General features: G+C 37.5%; 1 protein-coding gene across 8 annotated transcripts in view; it reads right to left on the minus strand.

Moving 5' to 3' along the window:
* The window catches only part of DOCK10 (dedicator of cytokinesis 10), a gene marked incomplete at its 5' end in the record, with an annotated part of 279536 nt that overhangs the window by 30040 nt on the left and 226264 nt on the right, over positions 1 to 23232 (minus strand). For 6 of the 8 annotated variants that reach the window (XM_079924879.1, XM_079924875.1, XM_079924873.1 and 3 more), the window contains 16 exons: positions 331 to 513; positions 1198 to 1335; positions 2947 to 3059; positions 4321 to 4445; positions 6527 to 6628; positions 7197 to 7244; positions 7466 to 7532; positions 7623 to 7737; positions 7826 to 7947; positions 8663 to 8774; positions 10229 to 10345; positions 10472 to 10647; positions 12429 to 12473; positions 14703 to 14799; positions 16999 to 17082; positions 21840 to 21986. In XM_079924879.1, the coding sequence (XP_079781005.1) occupies positions 331 to 513; positions 1198 to 1335; positions 2947 to 3059; positions 4321 to 4445; positions 6527 to 6628; positions 7197 to 7244; positions 7466 to 7532; positions 7623 to 7737; positions 7826 to 7947; positions 8663 to 8774; positions 10229 to 10345; positions 10472 to 10647; positions 12429 to 12473; positions 14703 to 14799; positions 16999 to 17082; positions 21840 to 21986 (1791 nt within the window). The remainder of the gene's footprint in view (positions 1 to 330; positions 514 to 1197; positions 1336 to 2946; positions 3060 to 4320; positions 4446 to 6526; positions 6629 to 7196; positions 7245 to 7465; positions 7533 to 7622; positions 7738 to 7825; positions 7948 to 8662; positions 8775 to 10228; positions 10346 to 10471; positions 10648 to 12428; positions 12474 to 14702; positions 14800 to 16998; positions 17083 to 21839; positions 21987 to 23232) is intronic. The other 2 variants (XM_079924877.1, XM_079924880.1) reach the window with 2 other exon arrangements.

The raw sequence follows: 23232 nt of genomic DNA on the forward strand, positions 1-23232 counted from the left end.
TCATTAATTTCTCCCTGTAGGCCCAATGAGTGTGCTCAGAATCTGGTGGGATTTGGCATCCTAGAAACAGTCATGGTCCCTGAGTTGTGTATTCTATGATTCTATTCCCTGGCAGAAGAAAGGAAAAGTACAGGTGGAGTTATGGGTTTTGCTGATTTCTGCCCAGCTGCACTCTTTCTATGAATCGGAACTCAGTGTGATGGGCATCTTTAAGGAGGAATCTGGTGGAAGAGTTGGGAAGTGGTTGCCCTGGAAACAGTAGGCTTTTATCAATGCTGAAACAAATGAGTGGTTTGAACAACAACATTAATGGAAATTGGCAGCACGTACTTGTAAGTGGGACCGGACAATTGACTTTTGCTTGTTAAATTCAAAATTCTTCCTCATAAAAAAGTATAGAAGTGCTGACGCTTCCGTCTGAGTTGACCGTGACCTGTGGTTGCAGCATTTTAGGACTTCATAGCAGAATGAGCCACACAGGTCGGCAGGCCCTTGGAAGAACGCTGAAGGAAACTGCGGAAACAGAAGTGCTGGTGAAGTGAGCAGATGCCTTCATTTTGCTCTGTTCATTCTCAAATTTTAAAATCCCTTAGAATAAAATCTTTCTTTCTTTTTTTCTTAACCTAGACTTTTTCTCCCATTTGCAGGTGGAAGAGGATATAATCTTATTTACTGAAGTCTATGTTCGTATTTTTTTTTTCCTAGAAATAATCGTTCTCCACGTTGTAAGTATCCCTTGCATCAGTAACGGATGACTACCCAAAGCAATGGAATGAGAGCTCTGAAAAAGTTTCTATTCACCCAACACTGTAAAACCCCCAGGGTCCTCAAAGGTGGACTCTCCTGTATCTAGTGCAGAACCTTTGACTTGGCAGGAACGGACATCACAGTTGATGGTGTATATTTTACCTAACTCTCTGCCACAAACACTGAGAACCCCAAGAATTGATGGCCGGGTGCTAATTTTGCTCCCTTTTGATATCCAGCAGATAGGCTGCCAAGGTTGTGAACTTATTTTGAGACCGTGAATCAAATAGTTTAATAAAACCAAATAAATCGTCTAATAAAACCAAATAAATCAAATAGAAGAAAACAAACTTTCTTCCCTCGATACTGAGAGATGTAAGGATTGATATGTGTTTATTGTCAGCAATAAACACTTCACTGAGCTTTTCTTGGAACCTGGAGGACCCTTACCTTGCATACAAATAGCCTCAAAGAGGCAAATACGTGCTTCAGGGCTGTGGCTGATTGGTTGACTTGAAAAAAGAGCATGTAGGTATCAAAGACCCTTTTCATCATTGAATTTTGACATTCAGATTGTTGGAGTTGTCTCTGGAAATTCAACACAGCAGTTATTTAGGATGAGTGAAAGGACACCTGTATTCTTTCAAAAAATATCTACTCTGGTCCTACTATGCGATAGGCACAATTCTGGGTGTGGAAATAAAGTGCTGAATAAGCTCTATGTTCCCAATGAAACTTACATATAGCAGTGATTGAAAAAAGTTACTAAATAAGAAAATAGAGTAGAATAATCTATGATGGAAAGTAATTGCTTTGGGAGATAAGATTACTTTATATAGGGTGGTTAAGACCTCCCTAATGGATGAATTGACCTGTGAGCTGAAAAAGTCAGCCATGGGCAGATCTGGGAGGATTGTCCAAGGAAGGAAAAACAGTTGGTACCAGGGACTTGAGATGGAATGGAGCTTATTAGTTCAAGCAGAGAAAAAAGAGAAAAAAGAAAAAAAGAGGAAAAAGAGCAGAGTAGCCTAAGCATGGTTAGTGGGGCAGGGTCGGGAGAGAGGTAGCAGATGTGGTCACAGACAGGCAGGTCCTCAAAGGCACTGATAGAGCCTGTAAGATGTGAGATTTGATTGACATTTCCATCGAGCAATAAAGAATTAAAATGTGGATTTTGTTTTTTCGACTGCCATGCTGACATTTTACTTGAAAATAAGACTTCCTTGCTATAATCATTCTGTTTGGTGCAGACTATTCAACCGACCCAACTTTTTCTAATTTAACCCTTAACATTTGAAAGCTCATTAGGTTGAGCTAATGTTTTTAATAACTTCATTGAGGTGTAATTGATATAATTTCTATAGTTCATATTTTATAAAATTTTATAGTTTATATTCTATTGTATGGATATGTTTCAATACCACTATTTTAAAAAATCCATTCACCTGTTGATGTACTTTTGGGTTGTTTCCAGTGTTTAATTATTAAAAAACAAAGCTGTGAATATTGATGTACAAAGCTTTGTGTGAACAAATGCTTTTATTTTTCCTGGGTAAATTCCTAGTATTGGAATGGCTGGTCACATGATAGATTATGTTGAACCTTCATTCCAGCATACGTTTTTTCAAGGTGTTTGTATCATTTTGTATTCCCACCATCAGTGAATGAGAGTTCCAGTTTCCCCATATACTTGCCAAAACTTGGTATGGTCAGTCTTTTTAAACTGCAGCCATTCTAATGGTAGGTAGTGGAATCACTTCACCAAAGATATAGAGATGGTAAGTAAGCACACAAAAAGATGTTCCACATTATCACTCTGTTTTCTCTAGCTGTTGTATCTGTTTATCTGTTGTATCTAGCTGTGCTTTGTCTCTCCCTTTGATACTGAAAAAGTAGAGTCACATTCTCCCTCAGCCCAACTTGCCTGACAGTAAAGCAAGAGAAACAAGGAAGAGAGATTGTCTATTATTGGACAATAAGGAAATATGTCTGTGTGTATATCAATTGAGCATTCGCCAACTTCTGACAAATTCTGAATCTCTTCTTTAACATGTTTTCCACTCACACTTAGGTTGATTTATGTAAGGTTAATACATTTCATTAAATGTCATAAAAACCTTAAAAACATATTCTTGACTTCACATGACTTTTCCACCTTTCATTTTATCATATTACAGAAGAAGTTACAGTCACACTCACCTGGTGGACCTGAGTGAAGAGGGCTAGCAGGTCTAGAATAGTCAGGCAAACCTCTGTAGCAATATTGGCCTCTGTGTCCACGTGGTGCACGATGTCTATTTCATTGGAGTTGCCTACAAAATAAAGTAGAAAATGCATAAATGTCGGAAACAAATCTTTGTACCCTATAAAGAACTTTTTTCTATTACAACATAGTCAATGTTTACTGGTGTTTTGATGAGTAATTTTATTAAATCAAAGTGCTTTCATTTGTTCAATCTCTTTAGCAGCTGAAGCAAAAAGAGAGACAGTTTTTAGTGGGTGCTATAGACTGAATATTTGTGTCCCCGCAAATTCATATGTCAAAGCCCTTAGCCACAATATGGCAGAGTCTTTGAGAGGTAATTAGGTTATGAGAATGGAGCCCTCATGAATGGGATTAGTGCCCTTATAAAAAGAGACACCAGAGAGATCATCTCTCTCTCTGTCACGTGAGGACACAGCAAGAAGTTGGCCATCTGCAAACGTGGTTCTTACCAGACATCAAATCTGCTGGTGTCTTGATCTTGGATCTCTCACCCTCTAAAACTATGAGAAATAAATGTTTGTTGTTTAAGCTACATAGTCTGTGGTATTGTGTTGTAGCAGCTCGAACTGATTAAGACTGTGTGGGTGTCAGCTATAGAGTTTCCAAAGGACCAGAGTAGTCTGTTCTCCATTATTTCTCACTACTTCTCCATTGATTCAGCCATTGGTAGAGTCATATTTCCTCCATAATCAGTCTGGGTCAAGTTTTATGGTCCCAGATTAATAGACCAAACGTAGAGTCTCAGTGGATGATCTGCGTTAATGGCCTCGTCAGAAAGGGATTAAATGTGTTTCTAGGTTAAGGCAAATACCTTCAAACAGCTAACTGTGGTCACGTGTCCATAATCAAGAACACTTACATGATACAAAAACACTGGATCCCATCTTCTCCTCATTCACACCTGGAATGTGTGCAACACTGGATTCGAGATGGCACACTTGCTGCTTCTAGGACATGGACAACTTTCTCCTCTTCCCAAAGAGTGGACAATAATCTGGTTGAGAGAGGCCACCCTAACCCCTCACAATGCCAAGTCACCTGGTTCCAGAGGGGCTACAGTGAGCATACTATATTGAGAGTTTTACTTTTCCCCTTTCTCCTCATAAGGACACTACTTTTTTTTAGATGCTTCCAGCTGATTCTCTCCTCCCAGAAATGTTCCTCAGGCTACAGCAAGCCTGAAAAGCAGTGGTCTCAGGGGCACAGCAACATTCCTTACATTTCTGAAACATAATGCATTTTATGTCCTGCACACATCTAGAGAAAAATGATAACCATCTTGTTGCTATTATTTCTGGTATACTTACTGGTCATGGTATTGTCTAACATCTGTAGGAGTTTAGGGTTAGAAAGTGCATTTTTGCCTCGAATTATCGGTAAAGTTTGTGATCTGTGCTGCTTCTGTCCTTCGTGACTGGAAGTGGTGTGCATCCTGAAAATGAAATGACAGAAATGCTTAAAGTCATAGGGATATGATAACCAAATTTTCATTCAAATTCTCTTGATTGAGTCAAATGTTAAAAAATTTTTGAATAGACACTTTTTATTAAAAATATTAATTATAGGTGACATGCTGAGAGGAACTTTTAAAAGTACGTTTGGACAAATTTTATTTAAGCCAAAAAAGGGTTCAGAATGATAACAGATACTAAAGGATAACAGACAAATAATAGATGCTGAATTAAATTCTGCACAAACATATTCATTATTATTTAATGAAATCATGGGATTCCATGCATGTTCAGGTGGTCATTGGTTGATCAGAAAGGCATAGTGGTAGACATTAAAAAAGTACAATATTATATAGCTCAGTTGTATCAATTATTTTTAGGAGGTAAAATGTAAAAAAGTAAAATCTAGTCTAAAACAACCCTTTGTCTCCTACTTCTTTGCATTTGGAAATTCTTACAGGATTTGTCTTTGCATTTGTGTCAGGCCCACAGCAGGGCTGACATATGATCCTTGTGGGGGAGAGAGCTGAGGTCGCTTCTGGGCTGCTGCTTTCCCAGAGCAGGGACAATGGCCAGGGCTCTCATTCAATACCCCTTGGCACTTCTAACTGGGGGAATGAGGAAGTAGGAATATTTCCTGTTCCCGACTTTCATTTAAGCTATCATTTCATTTAAGCTTTCATTTAAGCTGTCTGATGGCCAAGGTCATAGAAAATTTCTTTGAGGAAAGCAGGCAATAGGAGATACTGAAGAGTCAAGCCTGAAAAAGAAACAACTTTTTGTCTTTGTCTTACTTCTCAAGGCTTATTCGATTCTGGCTAAATCAAATGCTCTGGATGGATTGGGACCCTAGAGATCTAACCTTGGCTTTCAGTAGCCAGGAGAGTCTGGGTCATTTCTGTAGCTACAAGGAATAATGGGTTTGGGGCTGTATGGTTTGGGGCTGTATGGCTTGGACCTTTTGGACTGGATTATTTCCATGTTTTGAGTCTCCTTCAGTCTGTAACTCCTGGAGGAAAAGCCATGGCTTCTGGGAGGGGAGTCCTGGGAACGACCAGGACCTGTCCAGATGGTTTAGGGAGGGGCCTAAAGTCTAACCCACCAGACGTCTCCAAAACTGCAGTGACCTCAGGTGGGCTACGACTGTCATTAAAGTAATTGTTTACAGTCCTCTACTCAACTGCCATTTATTTTCTCATAAGGGGCCATTTCAAGGGGTCCCCATGGATAAACAGGCAAAATTTATTTTATGGTTTATTAGCTATGTACTACATTCATATTTCTTTCTAAAGCTCTTTCTAAAATATAGCCATTTTCATATTATACATTATTATGATACTCCTGGGGAGAATAAATCAAACTGGAGAAAATTTTAGCAAAGAATTCTGATTTACTAGACCCAGAGGAGCTTTAAGGCAGGATTTTAGGGCAAATGTTTCCTGTAGGGTAGGTTAATGGAGGGTGACCCTAGGCTTTATATACTATTCTAATGACTAAAAAACCTAAAATGAGCTTACGGGGCCAGCTATGCTTCCTATTGCCCTTGACGCTTTAAACAACACATTAAGCTCTAAGAATACTGATAAATTATTACACTTACTACTAAGAGGAAAGGGGAGATATGACCTCACATTTTACTTTGTCACTAGATTAGCAAACATTACAATAGGCATTTATTGGAATTATGTCTTTTCAGGTTCAATTAAATTAAGATACTCGTTGACCCTATACAAGGCATTGTACGCTAGGTGCACATAAATAAGGCAAATCTTGCTTCTAGGTTTTCACAAGCTGGTGGGGCAGACAGGGCTGTACCGACAAAGTTTCTTCAGAGAAACATACAGAGTTACTTGAGATCTGTTTTTGGTTTGAGATATATATATACACAGACACACACACACATGCACATGTGTGTGTGCATATGGGTGTATCCACAGCCTATATATATATATATATATATATATATGTATGTATACACACACACACACACACACACACACACACACACACACACACGTACACTCACAATATAATTTTAAATATCAAGCAAATGTGACAGTACCATTGCGGCAAGAGGCCAGAAGTCTGGCAGGATGGATTAGATCCTTTGAGAGTTCCATTGTTTTGGGTGGACTGCACGAATTTAAACGCAGCAGCAATTTTTCTGCAAGGAAAACTGAAGTTTTAATATGAGCTCAGTGTTTGTAATTGATATATGAATTAAAAAAAGGCAACTGACAAAGCGATTACTGAACAATGAAATATTCCACATGCTGTGAAAAATAAAATCACATTTTCTTCTGGAAATGGGAAATTGCGGGTTTAGGGAAGATGCCAGGGGCACTGCTGTCTCTCATGAGAAAAGGATGACAGCACAGTTTTCTAGATTAATTGCTTTTTTTAGTTTATTGGAAGTATTTTCTTAAATAGGTATCTTTCAAGTTATTTTCATATAAAGATGGATAAATTAGTTGAGAAGTTACATGAAATGTGGTTTCCTTTCAGAAATGTGTTTTGTGCTTTTTCCCTGGACAGCTTTAACTGTTCCTAGATCTACTACGGCTATAGGGTATTCATCAAACTTCTATGTCTAATGTGAGGTCAACCTTAAAATCCTTATTTGCATTTTAAGATTTCTAACATAAATCTCTAAGTCTAACCTGATCCATTAATAATATGTCATAATTTTTTTCAAAATACCAGACTAACCTTTTGGAATTTAAAATTATTACCTTATTATGTTACGTTTTCCTAGGTATCTGAAATTTTGAAGACAAACACTAGAAAGGAAAAAAATGTCACATTCTAATTATTCACGCCTTTTTATTTATACAAAGTGTTCATCCAAGTATATTAAAAGAAAAATATTGTTTTCTTTAAATAGTTTATGCATTATTACTGATAGATCATTCACCATATGGTACCTAGAATGAAAAATGGTATACTAAAGTATTTTGAAGGTTCTAGAAAAAAGCGTTATGTAATCAACTCTAAAACTTACTCCAAGATGCTGAAGAAGTCGGACACCTCTGGACTGGGCGCTCTTTGCCAGTAGGCAATCAGAGTCTCTGAAAGGAAACCCCGAGTAGTATGAGACTCTTTGAAATTCCAAGTTTTTTTCTTCTTTTTAAAATTTAAATTTAAAGAACTCTCTTTACCCTCTGAAATTGTTTTCATAATGTGAAGAAAGCACATAAGAAGACTCCTGGTTTCTGCTTGATCTAACTTGTCAAACCGAAGAGTTGAGCCTATCAAAGACAAGGGTCTTGGGATCTAGGAATGAAGAACCAATTAGGATTGAGTAAGCATAGGAGGTTGCTGACTGGTAATATGCTGAGTAAGTTTGGGAGGGAAGCCGTACCTTTTCACAGTTTTCAGTCTTCTCACTGCTCTTCTCATTGGTACTTGGGTTGGAGTCAAGGCTTGCTAACGAAGCTCTGGAATCAGCATGGTTTACTGTAGAAATAGCTATTGATGAAAATGCTGTAAACACAAGCCACAGCACACAGACGGTAATGAGATGCGTGGGCACACAACACAGAAAGCTAAAATGATGAACCAAAAAGACGCTGGTCATTCAGGGGGTAGCAGTATTGTGAAAAGCTGACGTAATAGAGTCTGGCATTGCCATGAAAGATATGCAACTTTTAAACTATTATTATAACAGCCATGCCAGCCTTACGGATTTAGGAAAATGTAGACCTTTTTAACTGGAAATAAATCTTTTTTCCTTTGATTTCTTCAAAAGCTTTTGAAAGAACATTTCTGTTTTAAAATGAATAATAAAAGTTCCTAATGATGCTTTGGGGGAAGAAGCTTTCAATTTTTGACAGTTTATAAGAAATTAAGATGACATTTCCAAAATAGTTCTTAAGAATAATCTTTGAAGTTGAAGGGCTATTATACTTTAAAAGGCCGTATGCAATGAAAACTTCAAGATTGTCTCCAGAATGAAACAATTTGATAACATCGGAGAAGACTGCTCCTCGATCCAAGTAAAAATGAACACTAAGTAGAAGATGAAGTTGCTGGACGGCATGCAAAGAAATATGTAACAAGACTCTTCAGCTATATAAATGCAGTATACTTTGTCACATAGATTAGGTGTAATGAATTATGGAGTGGGTAAAAAGCACAGTGATATACAACGTAAACACGGATGAGAGTTAAACACAACTGTCTGGAAGGTTTGAAGTACCTGCTATGGAATTTAAAACATCTTTAGAAAATGATGTGTCCACAGAGTTTGCATATTTCATAGCTGACTGGGTGTGGAATCCTCCATTGGTGCTGAGGTCATCTCTAGACCCCTGTATTCAAAGCACAAAAGAAATTAGTGGGAATCATCATATTTCAGCATTGCAAACCCACATATGCCTTCTTCGTTACACTTTCCATTAGATGATACGCGATTTGATCTTTTATATTTCAGCAAAACCTTCTGCCAAACTAGGCAATGAAAATTAATATAGTTAAACCATACTCTTAGTCAGACTTTAAATCTTACGTGATTTAAAAAATTTTTAACAATGTAGTAGAAACTATCTTTTAGATATAGACTAAATGGCTGGAATGGTTATTGATAAATTCACTGATTTAAAAAAATTTTAATTGAGGTATAGTTGATGTACAATATTATATAAGTTACAGGTGTACAATATAGGGATTCACAATTTGTAAAGGTTATACTCTATTTACAGTTATTATAAAATATTGGCTATATTCCCTATGTTGTATAATATATTCTTATAGTTTATTTTATACATAATAGTTTGTACCTCTTAATCCCCTACCCCTATTGCCTCTCACCCCCCTTCCCTCTCCCCACTGGTAATCACTAGTTTGTTCTATATATATGTGAATCTGCTTCTTTTTTTGTCATATTCACTAGTTTGTTGTATTTTTTAGATTCTACCTATAAGCGATATCATAAATTCATTGATTATATTGTAGATTATATATCATTATTATCATGGATTATTTTATGTATATTACTATTATTTAAAACTAGATTTTAGGTACTTATTATAGGCCAGTATCTATGATGAATGTTCTCTATTCCACAATTTAATCCTCCTAAGAACCTTGTGATACAAGTATTCTCTTCCATTTTATAAATGAGGAAACAGAGGCTTAAAGAAGTTGGATAACTTATCTAAGGTCACATAGATAGTAACTGATACTATTGGGATTTGAACAAGGTCTAAAAAAAAAATTCCAAAGACATAGCTCCTAACTTCTAGATGGTAACATCTTGCCTGGATTCAGCAGTGCGTCAACTCATCTGGGAGTTGAACACAGTCAAAGGATCTCAAGAGGGTTGTTGTGAAGTCACTAGGCTGGCTCAGTGGAGGAGGGGTGACAAAACAGGCCACTCCTGGGCTGTGACTACAAATAAGGCACGTGGCTCTACTGACACCAGATGGGCCTAAACCTGATGCAGAAAGCTGGTGGGGAAAGGTGTACACTGAGGATGGGGCCATGAATGCAACAGAGCAACGTGGTACAAACTGGAGAGAATTGGAAGGTGATGCAGAGAACAGAGGACAATGAAAACAAAATGCTGAAAAGATGGACAAGTGGAAGGCGTCAGTGACCAATCTGGAACAAATGACACTATGTAAACGTCTCAAAGCACCTAGCAAGAAGTGCTGTTTAATTCTTAGTTTGGTCACAGTTGGGGGAAAATAGTTATCTATGGCAAAAATATAAAGAAGGCAAATTCTTTATTACGATAGACACTTGGAATATTCTGCAGACTTACCTGATTCGATGTATTGATGGTAAAAGGATACAGGTCCTTCAGGTAAATCCTTGGCATATTGTCCAGAAGCATGCCATAGAGGGGCATGTATAAACTTGCTATCTGGGCCTGCTTCTCCTAGGTGAAAAAGTAGTCAAAAGAAATGATTTACCTGAAAATCAATAGACTTGTAGGTTTGATATGCATTTAATGCAGTGAACCATTAAATGGTGTTTAGGGAAGGGAGAGAGGAAGACCACTTACTGGTTCTCTGTATCGATCATCAAATGAATGCTTAGCCATTAGATTTTTTAGGACAGCTAAAGCCAAGTGCCTGATATCTTGGTCTTCTTGCAGAGCAAAGCCAACTTCTCGGAGCAGAATTCCGATTAAGAAGTGTTTGCGGCAAAACTCATTTGTGACTGAATATTCAGGCATATCTTTGTGAGGAAGGTAAAGAGATCATGTTATTGAAAATCAACTGATCACTTGATAATCGAGAGATTTAGCAAACAACTATCAACCCCTCTCACTACTAGGAGAGATTCAGTAATACAGAGATGAAAAATGTGAAGAGGGGCATTCAGCAAGTATTCTGTTTATACTAATCCAAATAGTACTCAGTGTCAAATGTCAAATTCCATAAAAGTGGCATGTCTACAATAGTACCGGAGTTGAAAGGAGAAAAGCTTATATTCTGCCTGGAGGAATCAGGAGATGTGACCGGAGGGAATATGTTGAGATGGACCTTTGAGGTTGCTCAAGGTTGAAGATGCAAAGAGTCTGGGGGGCGGGGGGGGGGCAGTTGGAGGCAGTGGGTAGAGGAGAGGAAGTTGGGAGAAGGGAGAGGGTTTCAGTGGCACAGACTTCTGAAAGCACAGTTATGTGGGGAGCACAGGTACGGAGGAGACCAGTAAGCACAGCAGCCAAAAGAGGAGTGGCGAGAATTACGACTGAAGAGATATACTGGGACTGGATGATGGGCAAAATCAAGTACAAATTCCTAAGCTGGTGTCTAGGTCCCTGAACCATTTGCACGTAATTCTACAGGAAATGTTAAGTGACTGACAGCTTTGAGATCAGTGGCCCAATCGGACCTGTGCTTTATTGAGCCATTAATATGATAGGCTATAAATGGGAATTAGACTGTAGGGAGATGTGGGGTGAGGGCTACCATGCAGGAGGCAGGAGGAACAGGGAAGTGGGGATGGTGAGAAGGCCTCTGGACCTGGGGTAGCAGGACCCAAGGAGTAGCAGTAAAATCACCAGGACACGTGAGCTGCAGGACGTGAAAGAGCAAAGAGAGAGGAAAACCAAAGGGGGCTGCACCCTTGTGAGTCTGAATTATAGAGAAAAGAGTGCTAAAATCTCAAGTAATAGTGCGTTTATCGAGAACGGGCCAATGTGCTTCCCAAACGTAACTGTTAATAGCAGGACTAGCGTCCAACCTATAGAACAGGTATTGTGTGCCAACACTCGGCTAAGTGCTTTGCAAGCGTTATCTCCGTTACTCCTCATAGCTACCCGTTAGGAAGAATGAACTATTAGAATACTCCAGGTCATAACTGACCAGGAGCAAAGTAAACACTGATTTTTAAAAAATACTGCTGGGGGCAGAAGTACGGGGAATGTGGAAGTTCAGGGAACTAAGATCAAAGGGCTTAGGTTAAATAAATCTTTCCATGAAATACTGAGTAATAATGAGGGGCCAGGAAGAGAACCAAGCTTTCCGATTCCCAATCTATGGCTAGAAAAAAAATTGCCAGGACTATTTGAAGTTATAAACTGGTCTGGGGTAAAAATAAACTTATGTGATTCTAATAATCTCAAATCCTGAGAGAATGGTTTGAACAGGGGTATGGTTTATTGATAGAAATATTATATAGTTTCATTGAGCAAGCGTGTTATTACATACGATTGGGAATTTTATTTATGATGCCCTCTAAGAAATTTCAGATGCTTTGGGAAATTAAGAAAATTCCAACTCTGGAGAATAAAGTATGAAAGAATTCAAGTTGGGGAAGCACGTAATCATCTGTGACAAGAGAAAAACTCAATCAACTTTTTGACTATTTTGATTAGATGGTATTAAACATATGGCTACTTATTAGCATCTGGAATTTCCAGTTGGAAATCTGAACTATCTATACTCATCAATATTATCAAATTATGATGTGGTTATTGATGCTGAGATAGTGTAATATAAAATATCATTATTTACCTGATGCATGTAACTCTTGTATTGATTCTGAAGGTGTCAAAGGATCTGGAGTTAATATAAATAAACAAAAAATTCAGATATATACATACTCAGAGACACACTGTATTCATTAACTATGTGTAATTTATACTGAAAAATTAAAGTACACTGTCCTAAAATATGAGTGAGTCCCTTCAATAACGCTTTGTTTTTCAAGACAAGTACCTTAGGTTGTTTACTTCTTCCCTTAAAAATGAATGCCGTGAACAGAATTATTTTAATTCTTAGCCTTCTTCTTGGACACCTTTTTGTTCTATCAGAAATCTGCTTGCTACGAAACATATTTTTATGTTCACTGTCGACAATATCGTATCTACACAGAGACGGTCAGGCCTTTTTCTGAGCTACTGATAAGTAGTAAACAACCAGAATCCAAATGACAAAAACAGGCTTGATCCTCTTGAGTGTCGTAACCAGCCTGCCTAACGCAGTAATATCTTGGCACTAGTTCATAAACATAAAACAAAAAGCGAAGAATGTTACAGTCCCAAATAACTTTTCCACCCTTTATTCTATGAAGGCATTTAGATAAATGTATTTTGTAAATTGGAAAAAGAATGGAATAATGTATACAGCTTATATTTAAGATTGACATGACAAAACTTTTTTTTTTTTTTACATCTTTATTGGGTTATAATTGCTTTACAATGGTGTGTTAGTTTCTGCTTTATAACAAAGTGAATCAGTTATACATATACATATGTTCCCATATCTCTTCCCTCTTGCGTCTCCCTCCCTCACACCCTCCCTATCCCACCCCTCCAGGTGGTCACAAAGCACCGAGCTGATCTCCCTGTGCTATGCGGCTGCTTCCCACTAGCTATCTGCCTTACGTTTGGTAGTGTATATATGTCCATGCCTCTCTCTCGCTTTGTCACAGCTCACCCTTGTTCATTGCAGCTCTATTTACAATAGCCCGGAGATGGAAGCAACCTAAGTGCCCATCATCGGATGAATGGATAAAGAAGATGTGGCACATATATACAATGGAATATTACTCAGCCATAAAAAGAAATGAAATTGAGCTATTTGTAATGAGGTGGATAGACTTAGAGTCTGTCATACAGAGTGAAGTAAGTCAGAAAGAGAAAAACAAATACCGTATGCTAACTCATATATATGGAATTTAAGAAAAAAAAATGTCATGAAGAACCTAGGGGGTAAGACAGGAATAAAGACAGACCTACTAGACAAAACTTTTATAGGCTTGATAATGTACGTTACTTTCTCTTTCCTTCCAAAATATTAGTGTGAGCTATAATACACGTGAAGAGGCTCTTTACCATCTTAGTTTCTGCTTTCCATGAATATCAAAACTGTGCCTTGTAATTTACTCATGCTTAGAAGTATTTAATTAATCAATTTATTTATTTTATTGAGGTAAAACTGACATATAACATTATATTAGTTTCTAGTGCACCACATGACTTGATATATGTACACCTTACAAAGTAGAAGTAAAGTAGTTTAAGGTCCTAAATCATTTAAGTATTTTCTATGTAGCTTGATTAGTTTCTGATGTCTAGATGGGCGATGCTTATTCTCTACCATGATCATGCTGATATGTGTGTGTATATACATATTTTAACAAAAGTAATAAATGAAAATATTTTCTATAGACCATTTATACTATAGTAAGTATAGTAAACAATATGTGAGGCCCCATTTTTACCTGTGCGCCCATCTCTGCCTCTTTCTGACCCAGAGGTATTGAGTATTTACAATGGTGCCCATTTGTCTGCCTTCTTTTCTCCCTTTCAAGGTAACAGTTTTCTTTGTATAAAACTCATTTTGAGGAATTGCATTTTAATGTACACACCTTGATAATCTTAAATGAATTTATACTCACAAAGTATAACTTTTCCTCCCTGTAATTTTATGTCTCTCAAAATCAAAGGAAAGTTGTCTTTTGGAGCCAGTATGGTGAAAGACAGTATGGGTCTAGGTTAAAATTCTTTGATTTACAAGCATTAATTTTATGGTTTTCTTGGCCTTCTCATTAATGGAAAAGGAAACATAGACAAAAACTGAGAAATACAGAGCTGTATTCTTTACCACATGCCACCAACTTCTGCATTTTAACCTGATTACCTGGATCTAATCCCATGTGAAAACTTCAGACAAAACCAACATTGAAGAAACAGGAAAACAACAACAAATAAACAAAGGCAAAACAAACAAAAAAATATATTTGTTCCCATTGTAGGAACAGACAAAAATTCTGGGAATTATTACCTGGAATGTTTGCTGATCTTATGGGGAGACACAAAGGAATAAAGTGTTCATGCTGACATACTTCTTGGAGGAAATCAAATTTATACTGGCATAAGGTCTGAAAAAGAAGCAAAGAAATGACCATTATTCACACACTAAGAAAGTTAATGGAAAATCTGCACTTGAATCTTACATCTAAAAAGGAGGTGGGGTTACTTTTGTGTGACCACTGGGTCATTGTTAAATTTAAAGGATTTTGTCCCCTCTGAAGTGGTAAATGTAGACAGGCCCCCTGTTTTTGGAGATTGGACAAGGCCTGTTCAGGAAATGATCCCAGCTGCAACCTACATTGAGTTTCTATGAGATACAATCTTACTCAGACCTATGTTTTGCTTCTTTTGGCATGTATGTAACATGTTTATTCTGGGAAAAATAGGTCCTCACCACACGTACAGAGGTCTTCAACTACACTCAGCTCAAAGAACATATCACTCCAATCAACTCCTAAGATCCAGTGCTAAGGAAGACAGTGGTGCAGATAATCTAAAGTTAGAGTGAATCTCTCTCCATCTGCCATTTGTTTTTGGAGTACATTATCTAATTCCACCTCTTCCCTGCCCTAGTAAACAGGTCTGTCATTTCAATAATGTTTTGAGTAGGACAGAGATAAACGAAGTGCAGACATGGTCTAAGACAACTTAACACAATCACATAAATAGGAACAATTAGCATGTTCATAACCATTCTATTTTCATTGTCATGCAAACTAAGTAATCAATTTTTAAGACTCAGATTGTGTTCACTGTATTCACTAATATCAGCTAACAAAATAAAATATATTCCATTTGCTCAGATATTTTAGAATCATATTTTGTGGCCACTTTAGTCAATAATTTAAAATACTGCCGTCTCAAACAAGGGTAGTATCTGACTTAATCCTTTGCACATCCAAGTGAAACGAAGCATAATTAAATTACATGGTAGTCATTCTTCACTGAGTATGTTCTGTTTGGTTTTTGATAAAATATATAGTTTAAGTTCACTGGAATTATACCTAAAATGATATTCTGAAAATGTCATGCATAACTGGAGCCCTAATGAAGGATATCCTTCCAAAAAATATTTACAGAGAGAGCTGGATTCTCAAAATCAAATGACATATAACCATGTAACTCTCCTAGCCTAAAGTAAATCTCCACTGCCGAAAAATAAGGTTCGGGCTCCTAAGCATAACATGAAAGGCTCCAAGGAGATCATTATTATTTTTGGCTTTTCTATATTCGTTACTCTTTCCCAATACCTAGATAATTTCCCATTGGGGACTTATCTTCCTCCCAATGGGTAAAGGTTAATGGGGAACTATTAATTCAGGTGCCCTGTCTTCCCTCCCTAAGAGGCAGGCATGTGACCCAAAGCAGGTTGGTCACATGCTTCCTCTCTGGAATGTAAATCTTAAGCTGAGTATTAAGAAGGAGAAAAGGGTCCCATTTGCTTATTTAGACAGCAGCAGACCCTGGCCACTGGTTCATCCTCTGTGATTACTCTTGTGCCTGGAAGTGCCTTGGTCACTGCTCTTTTCCAAGCTTAGTTCTCCAGCTCTTTCATCAATGCTGTTTACCCCAATATCCTTCCCCCAAATTCCCTTTTGCTCAATTTGGAGTAAGCTTCTGTTGCTGTGAGACAAAGAACCTTAACTGATAAACGTTCACGGTCTGGTCCACTTCCAGTCATACTCATACTCATAGCTCAGTGGTTCTCAAACTTGAGAATGCACAGGCATCACCTGAAAGTCTTGTTGCAATCCAGATTTCTGGGCTCCACCCGTGGTAGCTCTGTTCCGAGATCACTGGTCTAGGAACCACACTTTTAGAACTGCTGCTCTCTAGACAGTACCGTTCCCTATCTCCCAAAACATAGCCCCTATTTGGGTAGGGTGATCCACTGTCCCATTTTGCCCAAGACTGAAGGTTTCCAGGGAAGTGGGACTTTCAGTGCTAAAACCAAGACAGTTCCGAGTAAACCGGAGGCAGAAGAATTGCAGGTGGAAAGAATCACTCCTTTCACTGCGCACAGGAAATAAAAGTGAAATGTAAGCACTCTCATTCCACACTCCATTTTGTCCCCCGTGAAGGAAGGAATGGGTAGACTTACTGAGCATGTGAACCGTTTTAAAAGGCTGCCTCCCATTGGTATAGAAATTATTTTTTGATATGGATAATGCATAGGTTATTGTTTTAGACAGATATACACAGAGACCGGTTCATTTATTTATAATGCAGAAGTTTAGAAAGCAAGCACTCCTGTACGTGGTTCTTACCTTGGGATCACCAGAGGAGAACATGCTGACATAACTGTTAACCGTCTTAAACACAAAACCCCGGTCCATAAATGTAAAGCAGCGCTAAAAAAGTAAAATTCTAAATTCAGACGTTTTTACTTTAAGGATCATTAAAGATGTTAGAAAAGATGATTAAATATATTGAAGTAAAATAGCATTTAACTAAATGTGCTGTATAATAAATGTCTTAAAAATCTCTGCAATATGTTTAAGCATTCATCCACATACGGGAACTAATTAAAATACTAGATACAGTACACACACCAGAAAGTTACAAACCCATATTTATCAATTTTATAAAACATCTCTTGGAGCTTTGCAATGAGCCCTTTCCTTTTAATATAGAAAGTTTTAGCTTTTACTTGTCTATTTTTAAAAACCACTTAGTTACATTTTATTATTATTTTCTTTTAGTAATTCGATTCCATAATTCCTCAGGTGAAGAAACTTGCTGTGCAACATTGGGTAGGAACAGGGCAGAGACACGTCAGGAAAACCTTTTAAAATCTCACTGGCCGAAAAATTAATAAATAAAAAAAATAATAAAATCTCACTGGCCTCCTTCAGCAGAATAGCTTTTCTTTTCAGCCAAGGCAGCTTGAATTTGAAGAGTGAAGGCAAGAGATCCTGGGATTTCTATCAGTGAGCTGCCCACTGCCTCTTTATTATGTTGTCAATCCCTCTTAACTGGAGAAACGAGAGCCTTCAACAGTAGGTAGGTTTGGAGGAGTCAGGCAAGCGTGCCAACTTGGTACAGCACCTGCTCTCTCTCCCAAAGACCCATGGCCATGTCACCAGTAACCAAGCTACAGTGGCCAATTACTGCACTGGAAGAGTGTGAAGCGGGCATGGACCATAGTTACTGATGCAGTATCTTGGGGAGGCACTATAGCAGACTGGCATATGGGGTCATCACTGCGTGTGTGTGGGTTGCATTCTGCCCAGCCACATGTGTGTGAGCAGGCGTACTACATGGGAAAATTTCTCTGCTACATCACTCAGCATAGAAGCCTTCTTTCTCGTCCAAAGAGCCCTGTATGGTCCATTGTACTGGTTTTGCATCTCTTAATCTCTCCTCAATTTTACAAACAAATCTCTTTTCTCAGAAAGGACTGAACATAAAATCTTGTTATAGGTAGTCTACCAAGTGCAAATCTCCCACTGAAATACGCCCGTGTGTAAACATGAGCTTTTTTCTCTAATAACATTTTTCCAGTTGCTTGGTCATTTATATGTTTGTTTTGTTTCCTTTTCCATTTTTCTTTGTTTTCTTCTGAGTTTTTTTTTCCATTACCTATTCATTACTGTGTTAACATACTGCTTCATTTATATTTTCATTTTCAATATGGATTTAAGTTCTTTCAATAACTCTCCCCTTAGAAAAAAGTAAATGGCTCCCATGTCCTCCCACCTCCCAAAAGAACAGTGAGGAAAGGTAGACAGTAGAGCATAATCATAAGTGCAGAACACTATAAGGGGAGGATGGGAGGAAAAGAGGGCTTTCGTGTCTTCTACACTATGCAGGCTCCCAGCTAGTGTGTCAAATCCTCCCAGGCTTTCCATCTGCAGAAGGAAGTCCCGACTGGTGACCCTTGGACTATCCCCAATATGGAGCTCCCTCCCCAGAAGACCTCTGCTGTCTCTTTCCTGCTGGGAAGAAGCTTGTGTCTCACCTTGCAGAGAGAGGAAGACCACCCAGTATAACTGTGGGTTCTAGAAACTTCTCAAGAAACAACAAGAGAAAAGAAGCCCTTTGGTGAAGACACAGGGCCCTTTGATTAGACAGAGAAGGGGTTGGTGAGTCCTGTCATTGAACAAGGGTAGTGGTGAGAAGAAGGCTGCCTACCCTGGGGATCTAGGGGAACTCACTTAAGACTTTCTTGAGATTTAAGAAGACTTTGTATGTGGTAAACTTGTCATTCTCTTTCTAAGGGACAGTGAGGGAAAAGGAGGGGTCATTCCTAAGATACAAAGTCAGCAGAATCAGCCTTCTTCCTGCAGAGAGCCCTCCTGCAGATCAAGCTTCATCAAATGTGTCTCTCCTGTCACCAGTCCCGTGTCTGGTCCATCCCAGCATCTTCTTAACCCCAGGCGAAGGGACCTCTCTGCTTTTATTTATCTATCTATTTATTTATTTAGCGGTACGTGGGCCTCTCACTGTTGTGGCCTCTCCCGTTGCGGAGCACAGGCTCCGGACGCGCAGGCTCAGCGGCCATGGCTCACGGGCCCAGCCGTTCCGCGGCACGTGGGATCCTCCCGGACCGGGGCACGATCCCGTGTCCCCTGCATCGGCAGGCAGACTCTCAACCACTGTGCCACCAGGGAAGCCCCTGCTTTTATTTAAAAATAATTTATATTAACCTTCTACATGAGTAGAAAATAATTTATAACAGGCTCTGGTAATCTATGGCCCATGAGCCAAAACTGGCACACTGTCTGTTTTTCAAAAGAAAGTTTTACTGACACAGCTACAGCCATTTGTTTATATATTGTCTATGGCGAATGGTCTATGGTTGTTTCTGTATTACAGTTGCAGAGTTGGGTAGTTGTCACAGAGACTGTATGTTCTGCAGAACTAAAAATATTTAAGATTTGACCATTTATAGAAAACAATTTTGCAGATTCTTGATATAAAGGATAACTTATACCCTATCAGACTTTTTCTCAGTTTGGCTTAGTAAACTAAAAGCCAAATATTCTAAATTACATGCAAAAATATATTTTTGTATATATGGCTGTTGTAATGAAAAAATGTTTATTTTGTCTCATCAACTGTGAAAGTCACAGTTTTACTCTATAGATGGTTCAGTGATGAGTTATGAAATCCCAAATTGCAAAACACACCACCTGAGTGACTTTCCCTGTATATTTTACAAAACCTCTGGGCCCATCATTTCCTTTCCTTTGCCCCTGTGCTAGGTATTAGCTTCTGTACCACCCACAGCAACTTTTGCATAGATGAAGTTTCTAGAAAACATTTATTTATTCCACAAACACAGAACATTTAAGGAAAATAGATATGAAGACTTTCCCTTTTCATTGACTTGCTTATCCATCTTTTTTTTCATAATTAGAACTATCACAGATGTTTCTTTAAACGTAGTTTGCTACCAAAGTCTGTTTTTTATATTAGATAATTTGCAAATGATTTCCAAATGCTAATTGAAATAAAGTAGAGATTAGTCAGACGAGCATTGTACAATGCTTGTATGATGGACTTTTATAATGTACAATATATTAAACTAATGTTTTCATTTATAAACTTCACATATAAGTATTGCTTTCAGTTTGCACTTCATGGATCCATGTATCTTATAGACTATATTTGTTTTATCTGTTGTCAATCCATGCTTTTTACCCACAGATTTCACAACCACTGGTCTCACCATTAGATTTATACTTTGTGGCTTTTTTCATCTTGGACATTCATGTTAGACATTAGTTTATGTACCACCAGAAGCAACTTTTGCATAAATGAGCTCCAAGGAAAACATATATTTATTCTAATAAGTACAGAGCATTTAAGCCAAAAAGAGTGGATAATAATAGGTCTTTTCCCTTTTTAAGAGACTTGCTTATGCAACCTTTTTTTTTGGAATTTTGGGAAGAATATTGCAGATATTTCTTGAATGTAATTTGCTTACAAATCAGACAGTATGCCATTTTTTTCCCAAATTTTCTTTTCCATCAAGCACTTCAAATAAACTACTAGCATAGTAATAAACTTTATTCTCATAGGTCTTAAAAACATGGTAGAAAACTAGAGTAATTTTTTTCTCCTTTACTCTTTTCCTCCTCAACTCTGACCATCCCTTTCTCTTCCTGAAGCAAGAAAAAAAGCAAAAATAAGAGGCAAAACAGTGAAGAAAAAGAAATACAAGATGAGAACAAATATAGTATGCAATTTGAAACTGCATTTAACACATTAAAAAAGAAATTAGACTGAATTAAAACTCACCAAAGACAACTTAAGCTAATTTTCCATCTACCTCCATAGCCTCTTAACTTTGTTAGTAGTATTTATTTATACATTCCCACACCTATCCAGTATGTTCTGGTGTCTACCACAAAGAAACAAGTGAAGTGGCTTCGTCAGTGGTCAACAGTTGGGCAAAAGAAGGAATAGAAGAAAAACATTATCTTTCTGGTTGAATGTATTATCTGTTAAATGATACACCATCATTCTACATTAGCTTTTCTTGGACTAAGCACATTTTTCTTCTCAATTCAATAGAAATGCCTGTAATTCAAAGAAATGATGCTAAATATATGTATGTATATATATATATATGTATATATATATTCACTTTATGTTGCTCAATACTTTAACTGATAATTTTCCTTTTATGCGATTAATGCACGATATTTTCATCATGTTAAAAGAGCCTAGAGGTAATATAACAAAAATGCGAAATTCCCCAAAATTTTCCCAAAGTGGCTATTTGGCATCACTGTTAGAGCTGGATCCAATCCAAAACATCACTTCAAGGGCAGAAAAGCCCAAGAGAATAATATTGTCACAGTGCAGCTTCTTTAAAAATCTCATTTTTCTCTTTAAAGATATTTAGAAGTACTACACTTGGCAACACTCAAGTAGATACTTTTCTTTAACCTTGGTTCTTATTCTGTATGACTCCAAATTGGAAAAAGTATCAAAAAGTATTTCAAGCAAGAAAGATGTATAGATGAAAGTATTCATCTAATCCTGGTAGTCTTGACTTTTCATCATAAATGAAACTGTGACTTAAATTGACATTTAGAGTATCTCACACCCACTATCACGGAGGCTTGAATAGAACTGTGATCTTGTATAATTGTACCTTAAGAAATCTGGCAACGCTGTGGTTTGCCCTTCTTGTTTCTTCAAGTGCATCTTTGTTTTTCCAAATCATGTGGTCGGCTAGGCTCATGACAAGATTGTCCAATTCATTTTGGTAAGATTCAGGAAATCTTTGAGGCCGAGAAAGCTAAGGAAAGAATGGATCATTTCTTTATAATGTGACCTGTGAAATACTAAGCCTGGAAAACATAAACTGTAAGACTTACTACAAACAAAAAGTCTTTCTGAAAACTTGAAAGCAATAATAAAATAGAAGCCCTTTTAATTTCAAGGTCATGATTTTCATCATTTTCATTTAATGTTTCCTTCTATTTTGCCCAATAAGTTTTTCACTTTTTCATTATAAATTATAACATATATGAATTGCAGACTATTCAGACAATGTAGAAATGTAACATTTTTTTATAACCTCTTAATTCCCCTCCTTTCCCTCTCCGGAAATAACTGCTATCAATGGTTTAATGAATATTATTCTAGATTTTCTTTGACTCAGAGTTCTCTAATTTAAAAATCAATTATTTTGATTTTTTAAAACTAGGAATCCTCCAATAAACAACTATAAGAAATCAGTGAATGAATAACTGAATGGGTACAGATATCGGTTTGTAATGTTCTCTAATAAGTAGTGAGTCCCAGCTAGTCTTTTTAAAACATTTATTTCAGCTTTATTGAGTTATAGTTGATATATAAAATTATATTTAAAGCATACACTGTGGTGCTTTCATACACATACACATTGTGAAAGAATTCCACCCTCCACCCCTCATCTAGTTAATTAAGCCATCCATCAGCTCACATACATATTTTTGGGGAGAGAACATTTAAGTTCTACTCTTGGCAGATTTCAATTACACAATACAGTGTTATCACCATGTTTTCCATTAGATGCTCAAACCTTCTTTATCTTATAGATGAAGGTTTACACAAGCTAGTCTTAACTCAATGGTCCCAGCATATGCCACCGCAGGTGCCTGTGGGACTTCACAGTCAAGATGTTTTGCCGCAAGATAAAAAGTGATTTGGCTGTGAGATTACATAACATACATTGAATAAAACTCTGTAGGCCCCTAAAGACTGCCCTCAGTCCAGGAATCCAACACCCCCCCCCCCCAATTTGAACTCCCGCACATAAAGGGAAAGTTTCAGGCAGCTGAGTTTTCCCATTTCAGTCTCTACTTGGTGAATTTACACAGCTTCTTTGCACGAGATAGGTAAGATTCATTCATCTTTACAAGTTGGCTTTAAAATTAGACTCGCATTTTCACTATAGACAGAAACAGACAATTGAGAGTTAGTGCCATATTCTCTAAAATTCTGAGCACCCAGCCTTCCATGAGGCAAGAATAAAAACCACGGAGGCTAAAATTACAGGA

This window comes from Stenella coeruleoalba, assembly GCF_951394435.1.
Source record: "Stenella coeruleoalba genome assembly, chromosome: 6".
Lineage (NCBI taxonomy): Eukaryota > Metazoa > Chordata > Mammalia > Artiodactyla > Delphinidae > Stenella > Stenella coeruleoalba.